This window comes from Aulonocara stuartgranti (genome assembly GCF_965226115.1).
Source record: "Aulonocara stuartgranti genome assembly, chromosome: 16".
In the NCBI taxonomy this organism is placed as follows: domain Eukaryota; kingdom Metazoa; phylum Chordata; class Actinopteri; order Cichliformes; family Cichlidae; genus Aulonocara; species Aulonocara stuartgranti.
The window spans coordinates 22,573,884-22,585,594 of record NC_138952.1 but is presented as its reverse complement, the minus strand read 5'-3'; the positions used below and the strand labels follow the sequence as shown (position 1 = coordinate 22,585,594).

General features: G+C 39.6%; 1 protein-coding gene across 2 annotated transcripts; it reads left to right on the top strand.

Annotated features, from left to right (window-relative positions):
• The first annotated feature begins 8,034 nt into the window (after nt 1-8,034).
• LOC309691535 (uncharacterized protein) lies at nt 8,035-9,132 on the top strand. Of its 2 annotated transcripts, XM_082509256.1 has the most exons (3): nt 8,058-8,113; nt 8,201-8,345; nt 8,661-9,132. In XM_082509256.1, exons 2-3 carry the CDS (start codon nt 8,264-8,266, stop codon nt 9,050-9,052), a joined length of 474 nt encoding a protein of 157 aa, XP_082365382.1. In that variant the 5' UTR covers nt 8,058-8,113; nt 8,201-8,263; the 3' UTR covers nt 9,053-9,132. The 2 variants fall into 2 exon arrangements, with proteins under 2 accessions (XP_082365381.1, XP_082365382.1); XM_082509255.1 differs by having other exon boundaries at nt 8,035-8,345.
• Nucleotides 9,133-11,711: the final 2,579 nt, after the last annotated feature.

Sequence of the window (11,711 nt, the reverse complement as noted above, 5' to 3'; positions counted from 1 at the left end):
AAACATGTTTATATTGAAACAGAAAGCATTTAAGCTCCAACATTCAGTCAATCAGAGCATCATTTATTGACCCAACTGTTGTGGACACACGTAATATACACAAAATCACATATTTAAGTACACGCTCTCATGACTTGCCAGTGGTTTCTTAGGAAGCAGGTCTGTAGAGTTTTCCATAAGGATGCAGTATTCCTGTGAAATACCCTATGCAGATAGTGTGTGAATAGCATTACCAGTAAACAACACATAGTCTTACAAGTTATTACATCAGCTGCTCTCACACACATTCACTTCAGCTCAAGTTATGCGATAACAATTCAGCTGTTTCACTGAACATTCAGAACATATCTCTAAGATCTTAAAAGCATTACTACACATGCATATACACGAACAACCACAGAGTATTATGGTAGTTTTTAACCTTTAACAGAGTCTTCACATAAGAGCTTGAGTTGTCATCAATGTATATATGTCACCTTTTTTTCCTATCCTTTTGATCTTTACACCTTTTCAGCATCATGAGTTTATTTTGTCCCTTGATATTCTTGCATTTTTCACATTTCTGGCAGTCTTCCTTTCCTTTTTCGTTCTTCAAAGACTTGCTACTCTTGCATCTTACTCCATTCACCTTCTTGCACATATACACATGCAGGCACGCTACAATAGGGTAACCCCAGGGGGTCAGAACAAAGCGTGCACTGTTAATCGAACCTGTGGCGAGAAGAGAAGGAGAGACATATGGGGAGGGGCCTGGGGTGGATACCCTTCAGCAGGCTAAGACACAGTGCTGATGGAGGTTCAACAAGATTTCTGTTTATCTAACAGAAATGATTTTTTACACTTACATTTTTATCAGCCTTTGCAGAGTGGGCATTTTTTATTTATTTTGAATGTGCTCAACTCAACTGAGTACATTTCTGGGATTGTGTGGATTTAAAGTATTACGGCATTTAAAGTGGGATTAAATAAAGATGTGTTTAATTTAATGTTGAAGATTAACACTCCAGCTTTTTCCTATAGTCCAAGAACAAAATTGAAATTTGAAATTGAACGTAGGTATGAATATGCCCCTACAACAGACTGGGACTAGTGTCCTGCCCAGGGTGTACAATGCATTTCTGGACAGCTGGGATAGGCACAAATGGAGTAAGTAGAAGAAGACTGATGGATGGATGAATGGCTTAAGGATGAACTTCAAATTGTGATCTACAGTTTACGGTGAGATATTTTCAGTGTATTTGTGTCAAAATAAAACAGAGCTCGTGCGAAGGTTTGTTAGGCTTAAAAATTCGAGATACATGCTTGAACCTGTACAACTAATATTTTAATGGATGCAAACATTCAGTCAGGCATTTCTGCATGTCTTATTCTGGACCACAGAAAACATTAAATCCTTTAAGTGCAACTTTGTAAATCTCATGGTTCAGAATAAATATGATCACAAATAGCACAAGCTATAGTTCAGGCTTACTCTTAGCATGGCCTTAGCTGGATATGAACTTTAACAATTGTTTTGTGTCCAGTAAACACAAACAAGAACCGAGTAACTGGCCCCATTATGTGACTATAGTGGCGAGTCTTTAAATCCTGTCTTTGGAACACCTCCCTCTATGCATTCCCAAAATGATCTGTATAGTTCAGTCAGAGCACTACTATAAAGGCATCCACTTTTAGAGAATAACCTTAGAGAAGTGATTATGATTGTAGACGGTTTGCAAGGGAAAATTTGGAGTGTTGCATGGCCCAGTGAATCATACCCAGCAGAAAAGTGACTAGACAGCTGACACTGACAACACACATTACCGGCTACGTGTTGTCATTTTTCAAATATGCCTCATTTAGCTTTCAAAACACATTAATCAATAAATTACAGCTTTTAAATCTGTGTAGTGAGTGAGCATAATTTTTGGGTCGCCAAATTGGCATCTCATTCCAGGTGCTGCAAGTGTAGTTTGTTAGCTGTTATGTTTGCTATTTCCACGGACTTCACAGGGAATAGAATAAGTAGCACAGTCACACATCCTGACTGGAAGTTGAGTTTAGGTTATTAAACAGCTTTTCAGTTCATTTTCTTGTAAAGCTGGACTTGACTTCCCTTTTCTTGACTCCTGTCATGTTAATTTGATGTTCATCCATCCATCCATTCGCTTCCGCTTATCCTTTTCAGGGTCGCGGGGGGCGCTGGAGCCTATCCCAGCTGTCATAGGGCGAAAGGCGGGGTACACCCTGGACAGTTCGCCAGTCAGTCGCAGGGCTAACACATATAGACAGACAACCATTCGCACTCACATTCACTCGGACATTCACACCTAGTGGCAATTTGGATTATCCAATTAACCTATCCCCAAGCTGCATGTCTTTGGACGGTGGGAGGAAGCCGGAGTACCCGGAGAGAACCCACGCAAACACGGGGAGAACATGCAAACTCCACACAGAAAGACCCCGGCCTGATGGTGGAATTGAACTCAGGACCTTCTTGCTGTGCGGCAACAGTGCTAACCACCGTGCCACTGTGCTGCCCTAATTTGATGTTAAAAATGCTTAATTAACCTCCTAAGACCTGAACTCCTCCACTTCATGCATTTTTAATTTCTCTTTGATATTTGGGCATATTGGGGCCAGATGAATGTAAAAACAAAGAATTACCAGATTTTTTTAACCTTATTTTTGTTTTGAAGAAAAATAAAAGCTACATATTAGGATATTTGTTTAAGATTTCGATGGAACAGTAGCAGTATAATGTCCTCGTAAGTGGAAATCAGGCCCATGTAGAGCAAAATTGAGTATTTTGGTCTAAATAACCCAAAATGGGATGTCCACATATGTGGACGCCAGGTCCTAGGAGGTTAAATTTAACTCATTACAATATAACTTGGATCTACATTGTAATGTTTAAGTTATATTTATTTAATTTATAAAATCTTTAAAAAAAAAAGATAACAATGTTAGCCTTTTCTGCAGCTATAGGGGATTTATGGTATCACTCTTGGCTGGAAGCAGTGCTTAATCAATGGAAAAAAAACCCCAACTTTGTCCAAAAACCTTTTTCTTTGGTCATTTTAGCCTTTTTTGGCCAGGGTGAAGAGAGTATCTGTCATCAAACGAGGAGACAGCCGCATGTGACTACGACGGTGTTTGCTAGTTCACCTTACATGCATTCATTTAATAACGTGGTTAGCCTACTCAATGTAAATTACACACGAACAACATTAAGCTACTCACGCAGAGAAGAACAGCTGCTGCTGCCATCATCATCCGTCATCATTTCTGCTACACTGGCAGGGCTAGGGGCCAGGACTCTCCTCTTCGGGTTTTTGGGGGATGTTGCTGACTCCAGGTCCGATAACAGGCACCAGACCCGCAGTTGATGTGCTCGGTGTGAGGTCTCGCAGCAAACTATCAAATATGGTGCATTTCTCATTTCTGTGTCGCCAGGTGTTTCATCAGATTCGAGGTGTTGCCTCCTTTGCACAGTATCACCTTAAAGTACTTGTTGCAGGCTGCTGAGTTTGCATCTTTTGCTGTGAAGTACAGCCAGACTTTTGACCGCTTCGCCTTGGGCATTTTTAATCTGTAGCGCTGCTCTAAAAGAACGTACGTACCTGGGCCCACCTACTACACTTGCAAAGGTAAAATAATTGGCTGGAATCCAAAGTGTGTGACATCTCAGGAAAAAAAAGCACCGAAATGTGCTCTGCTTTTCGGTCTGGTTACTACCGTTTATGTCAGAACCGGTGCCATCATGGCACCGGATACCGGTACCCATCCCTAGTTCTATATAAGAAAACTAATTCCTCTGTATTTTAGCTTCTTGGCATCAAGCTGTGTTTGTTTATCAGGGAGTTGACAGTCAATGGCATCATGTTGCTCGGCAATCAATAGGAAAGGTTGAAAGGTTCAGATGATCTTTTCTCAGTGGCATTAAGCCGACCTCTCATCTCAGCTGCTTTCATCTGAAAACAAACAATGGCATTATCACCAATTAGAGCTTTAATTAGTATACAGACCTTATTTGTGCAAGACAAACACAAGCAAAAGAAAGGATCACATTTATAAATTACGACAAAGAGATAATTATTCTTTAAAAAGTTCATAAGAATCCTTCACATCACGGTCATGGCAGCTATCATTGCTGCCATGCAACACAATCCCAACGAAAAAGGGATTATCGTACAATGTTGCATATCTGAAGGTAAATTCAGCAACCTCTCGTACCATGGGTGAGGCATATGTGCAATGTATATCGGTCATTTCCCTATTTAAAATCTTAACATGTAATTATGTCTATAGAAACACTTTCAGTGTATGCATTTGTTTGTGTACTGCATGTCTGTAAAAGTGAGGTTAAGAAATGGAGATTTAATACAAAACAGTGTATTTTATGTAACAGTGCAAAGTAGATCAGAGAGCAGAGCATGACCTATTTTTAGGCCTCCACTGAGACAATGTTTCTGTTCCATACGCTAGAAACCCGACACATTCTCACTCAGCTCAATGCATACTGATCTCGGGTGTCACATTTTACTGCACTGTATACCTCAATGTGTTATTTTTTGGATATGCATGGTAGTGCTGTGTGGTCTATAAAGCCTCTTGATAGATTATGATATATGAAAACAAACTAAAGCACACAGGAGTACTGGGATTTTTCTTCTTTTGTTTTTTCAGTTTTTATGTTAAGTGTAAACATCTTGGTCATGTTTCGGAAAAACAAAAATCATGGTTTGGGTTAAAATATTTCAAGATATTAACTGTCATTAGCTGTATATTTGTTAACTATTATAGTTAACTGTATTTTAACTGTCAAATGTCAGGACAGAGGATCGAGTTCCAGGACAAAAGGCAGACAAAGTGAACAAAATGCTGATGCAAAAGTAAAGAAATTGAGAGAGCGTAAAAGAAAACAAAAACTGAAACCCAAAATAATGAGTAGCAGAACATTGGAGGACATTATATGCATAGCTGAGTGACTGCTCACTGAGACAGGTGAGAACAGGTGAAAACAATGTGGGAAAATTTGAAAAAGACACATTAGAAAACCAAACAGGAAATAAACAAAATATAAAGAACATGGAGAGACTAACACTAAACAAGATGACAGAGACAGGGCAACACAAGAAGACAGCAGTATCCGGGAGACAAGACAGGTATACATCAAGGACACTATAAACTCAAGAAGAAAAAAATAAAAGCAAACTAAAACTCAATATCACAAAAGTGACTGGATAAACTAACATAATGAAAAATATAAGGACTGTTTTTAATACTTAATACATATCGGCTTCTCTTCATTGGCTCACTGTTAAATCCAGAACTGAACTTAAAATCTTTCTCCTCGCATACAAGGTCTTGAATAATCGAGACCTTTCCATCTTTCTGGCACAAGTTAATCTTGGTTTTCTCTGCCCAAAGATTTTTTTTCCTGAACTGTGAAGGATCTTTCTGGCAAAGTTTAATCTGGCCTTGCTTAAGCGTAACCAGCGGTTTGTGCCACTGGAATCCTTCACTTGTATCAGCGTCTCTTTAGGCACCGTGTTAAGCAGTTCCATTAAAACAAAAGCTAGCAGCTAATAGCAGTTTAATGCTTAGAACTTAAAATCTTTAAAAGTGCTGCACTTAAACAAAGCCACATCCAGCACAGAAAAATACTTTTGCTTTATAATACAGGCTTGCTTTAGGGCCTCATATACAGCTTTATAATCTATAATTAAAACTCAAAGACGAATATTAGTTACAGCATCACCTGCATGCCTGGGAATACTGAAACAGAAGTCCTGAAGGGTAAGGGTAATGGAGACAAAACTAGAGCATCCTCGGAAAAACCAACCATATTCTAAAAAAATGTTAGAGCATTCCTTTTGACTTCCTGCACAGGCTTCAGCCTGGAAGAAGCTAGACACATACACCACCGGTACTCTGAGCAAAGCCCAAATTATTCCCCTAACTACCATCTGTCCCACGCATACGCGCATGCATGCAAACACACACACACTCATAATCTCACTTCACCTGCAGCGGGATCATTAGGACTATTTGATGAGTAAGTGGAGAGACCATGAGCAGAAAATTTTATCTCCTCAGGCAGAGAACTGCCTGGCATTTAGTCCAGTCCCAGCACTCCTATCACCACTTAGGCAGTGCGAGTGTGAGTTGGCATGAGTGTGTATAACTTTGTGTGAGAGAGCTTTCCAAACACTGTGCTCTTACTCTGGAAATCTTTTCAGAAACAGATGAGACTGATCCCTTAGAAAAAAAAAAGATGTAACTTATTTCTTATGGCCAACAAACACTTTGAAAAAAGAGTAACTTAGAAATACCACTAACGAGTATTACACGTGTAGCCAAAGCCTGATTTCTCTTTGTGCCATAGCCCATACAACATTAATGAGACATTACATTGCTTTTGTTTCATTACAATGACACTGTAGATATTTTTTTAATCAACCCATGCACACTGTCATTTTTATAGACACTGTAGTGCACCAAATATGGATTAATCCATTGCTGAAAGTAGTGCTCAACAAATGTGCTTTTTACTCCTTATTGAGTAATGTTTGCTAAACAGTGCACAGCTGTTGGAGGAAATTACTCACAAAGGAAGCAATGCATTTATGAGGCATTTAAGATTTGCAGCTTTGTTAGGAGTAATGAACAGAAAAAGATCAGGAAAGAGAGCCAGGCTAATGCATTACTGGTTTTGGTCTTATTGTGGGATTCAAAATATGTGTGTATACATATTTAGCCACATCCATTTTATGAACCAGTAATGTTATAATGCTATTTAGGTTTAAGGTTCATCTTATTCATTATTTTCTATATATACTTTTTTTCACTTGCCTCTGTGACTCCATCTTTTTTTTCTCTCTTCCTGCCTCTTTCTTTTGCCGCCTCTCTACATCTCTGCCTCTCTTGTTTTCTCTCTTCTTCTCCTTGCACGGTTACATAAAATGATGCGAAGGCCCGGCAGTGTGGGCTGCCGAGTGGAGGTGGGCCTCACCACTTTGTGAACTTTCATTCACCAAGGAGCTTCTAAGTTCAGCAGCCTGACGAACCTCCTCAGCGAGTCCACCGTGTCGGCGCTCAAGACTATTTATGAACCCACTTCCATTGCAAGTCACATTAATGTCCCAGCACACTCTGTTGTTTAAATATTATGGTCCCTCTGGAACATTTCGGGGTAATGGATGCCCTGCTGTTTTGTCTTCTGCCAGCATTGTTTAGTTTCTGCTTGTCTGTGTTTGTCATTGTCTGACTTTGGTTTAACCTCTTTTTTTTTTTTAAATCATCACTTATTCAAATGATAATTTCCCAGGGTGAACTGAGCCCAAACTGACATTTTCAAAATTATAGCAGTTTTTTGGAACAGCTAAAATGCCAAATGTATTTAAATCACAATGATAATTCTCATTTTAGGGAGACTATAAATGTTCTCTTTGGCTAATTGTTTCTGAAATACAATTATAATAGCATTTTATCCACTGTGCCAAAGTGGAAAAAGCTATTAAAAAAAAGAAATTAAATGACCTTCAGCCACTAAGGCCACAGTGGTTACGTTTAAAAACAATGTAGCACAAGTAGAGAAGAGCCGCTGCTTTATGAAAGATGGAAGTAATCCAACTTAGTAATGCCATGTAATAGAATCTATAGAGTTTACATAGTGACTACAATCTTTGCTAACAAAATACCAAAATCCAAAGCATTCTAAAATGTATTTCCTGTCCTCCATAATTTCCATGTCTTGTCTTCCTGGGGAACATCTACATAATGCTACATTCACACCTTAAATATGGACACTAGGGAAAACAGATGTTGGAAACGGTGGCACACTAATATTAGTGCGACTGTATACAGTGACTGTGTGATCTCAATGCTTTTGAAATGGTTGCTTTGAAGATGGAGACCCGGTCTGTGACCATTCACAGCAATAAGGGATAAGACGGCATTAAGACAGAGTCAGTTTGTCTTATAAAGACAAAAGTAAAGTTGAGAATTAGATACAATCTGTTTTTGATAATACAGCAATTATCAGTGACGGAAGTGATGTTGTAGGTGACGTCAGACGCCGGAGATTTTGGCGGAGAAAAAGCAAATGGTAGCATAGAGTTTAACAAAGGTTTTCCAAGCTTCAGTATTACCAAATATACTAATCAATTGTCATATAACTAACAACATCTGTTTTATCATCTCTAACACCCTGGAGGACAACGGGGAGAGTTTAGACGCTCTCCAAGATTACATCGACCGCTGTTTTCAAGATTTAGTAATGCATAAGGCCCAGAGTGCATCTTCCCCGGCCAAAATCGAGACGCCGTCATCGAAGAGAAGTCGCCAGGCAGACTCCCCCGGTACAACATCGCCTGCCGGCAAAGACATCGCAGAAATCCTGGAGTCAATCGACAAGCGATTGTCCAGTTTCGATGCGAGGCTGTCCCTGGTGGAGATTTTACACCGGGAATTTAAATCTCTGAGAGAATCCCTGGAATTCAGCCAGCGGCAGGTGGAAACGCTTGCCGCTGAAAATGCCACGCTACGGGAGTCGGTTAAATCTCTCACCGATAACGTGGCCCAGCTAAACATTGAAAATAAAAAAATAAAAGAGTCCGTTATCGATCTACAAGCCCGTAGCATGAGAGATAATCTTGTGTTTTCTGGTATTCCAGAAACTGCCGGAGAGGACGCAGAGGCAACGGTGAAAAACTTCATTAAAATCCACCTGAAGCTGCCGGAGGACACCGTAAAGAACATCGACTTCGATAGAGTACATCGCTTGGGGGGCGCGCGGTCGCGGACCGGGAGACCACGGCCTATTGTGGCCAAATTCAGTCAATTCAAACAGAAGGAACAGGTGAAGAGTCGCGGCAGAGAGCTGAAAGGAACGGACTTCAGCGTGAACGACCAGTTCCCCAAAGAGATCCTGGAACGACGCAAGGTCCTGTTCCCAGTTCGACGTAGCTTTATCCAGAAAGGCTCCCGTGCTGTCATCGCCGTGGACCGGCTCTACGTGGACGGACAGCTTTACCGCGACCTCGGCACCACACCGTGGTTATATTAACTGCACTCCAGATAAGAACCCGCTACACTCTTTTCTTATTCATTCACACTCTCTCCTTTAACATGAGTTTAAGCTAGTAATATCAACATGATGTCATAGCAGATATAACACCGTCACCCTCCGTCATTGCTTTAATTGGAATGTTTCAGTTTCGTTTCTTTTTTTTTGTTGTCGCTCACAGTTCATGTGGTTTCTTTCTTTCTCTTGTCTTTCACTGCTGTGGTCACCTACTTCCCCACTCACCTACAAACAACACCCTCTATTTCTCCATATTTTCACAACACGATCACGCAAACACATCAGCTCAACGGCAGCACATTCACAACAACCTCACAGCACGCACAGACTTGCAGGACACATAAGCAAGCCACGCTTGTTCATATTAGTGAATATTCACACACATAGTCAGACTTATGGAGTCTCTCACCACACTTCTTTTTCTCTTTCTATTTACAAACAAGGGATGTTTCCATATTCTCTCCACCTGTCTAAACGAAACACCCAGCATACATCATTAGACATACACGCACAATCAAGGGCATGCTGAGGTTTGTCACATGGAATGTAAATGGAGCTGGCACCAGAGGAAAGAGGTTAAAAATATTTAACCAGCTTAAAAAACTACAGGCAGATGTTGTTTTATTACAAGAAACTCACAAACCTGTCACAGGTTTAAATGAACTTAAAACACCTGAGTTTCCTAACGTGTTTGCAGCCGGTTATAATTCTAGACAACGGGGAGTAGCAATTTTAATACATAAAAATGTTAATTTTACAGTACTCGATACAGTTATAGATCCAGAGGGTAGATTTCTAATTATTAAACTATCAATATTGAACAAAAAACTATGTATTGTTAGTATATATGGTCCAAATGTTGATGAACCCTCATTCTTCCACGGTTTTTTTAGTGCACTCTCTGAACACCTTGATTGCACACTCATTCTTGGCGGTGACCTCAACCTTGGACTAAATGAAGAAATGGATAGGCTCAACACAACAGGAACTCAGCGTAATTGGCAGTCCACAAATATAATCAAACAGTATATGAACGACTTTGGTCTTTGCGATGCATGGCGCTCTCTTCACCCCACCAGTAAGGAATATACTTTTTTCTCACATGTCCATCACTCCTACTCTCGTCTGGATTATTTTTTGGTCAGCAGCTCACTGCTGTGTGACATTTCAGACACTGAGATTCATCCTATAGCTGTCAGCGATCATGCTCCTGTATCTTTAACACTAATGCACAAGAATAATACTACGCCAAGTAAAAACTGGAGATTTAATATATCACTACTTAAAGATGAAGACTTTATTAAATACTTTAAAAAGGAATGGACTTCATATTTAGACTTTAATGACACTCCCGGAATATCTGCTTCTGTTCTATGGGAAGCAGGGAAAGCTGTGATGAGAGGTAAAATAATTTCTTTCTCATCACACAAAAAGAAAGAAGAAAACAAAAATATTCAGGAATTAGAAAAAAACATCAAATCACTAGAAGAAGCCTACGCGTCCCACCAAGATCAGGAAACATTGAACAAAATATGCAAAACAAAACTAGAATTAAATGAAACTATTAATAAAAAAACACAATTCCTTATACAAAGACTTCGCTTGCAGAATTTTGAACACAGTAACAAATCAGGTCGATTTCTAGCTAACCAGCTAAAAATAAATAAAGAAAAAATAACTATATGTGCTGCTAAAGATTTATCGGGGAACACAATATATGATCCTGGAAGAATAAACAACATTTTTAGGGATTTCTATGAAACTTTATACTCACCACAAATAAACCCATCTAAAAATGAAATTGATCTGTTTCTTGACAACGTAACTCTTCCAAAATTACTAGACAGTCAAGCAATGGAACTGGATTCGCCACTGACGCCAAGTGAACTCCAGGAAGCCCTGATAAGTATGCCCAATAATAAGGCTCCAGGTCCAGACGGCTTCCCTGCAGAATTCTACAAAGAATTCTGGACAATTTTGGCACCAGTATTCCACAGCATGTTGCAGGAAATCGAGGAAAAGGGCAGACTACCACCAAATATGAATTCTGCCAACATTAGTCTCCTGCTAAAACCAGGCAAAGACCCTTTATTTCCCTCAAGCTATCGTCCAATTTCTCTTTTAAATGTAGACCTTAAAATAATCTGCAAAGCTCTCTCAAAGAGATTAGAGAAAATGACCCCCCTCTTAATTCATCCTGACCAAACTGGTTTCATAAAAGGTCGGCACTCCTCAACAAACACTCGTAGATTACTTAATTTAATAGACTACTCATACGATAAAAACATCGAAACCATAATATTATCTCTAGATGCAGAAAAAGCATTTGACAGAGTTAATTGGAAATTTTTATTCGCAACTTTACACAAATTTGGTTTTGGAAACTCTTTCATAAACTGGATAAGAATATTATACAATTCCCCAACGGCTCGTATCAGAACAAATGACCAGACATCCTCCAGCTTCTGTCTCCTGAGGGGCACCAGACAGGGATGCCCACTCTCCCCTTCACTTTTTGCAATTTTTATCGAACCTCTAGCAGCAGCATTTAGACAGGCTACAACAATTAAGGGCATAAAATGTAAGAACATAGAACATAAAATCAGTCTCTATGCGGATGATGTGTTGCTTTTTCTGCAAA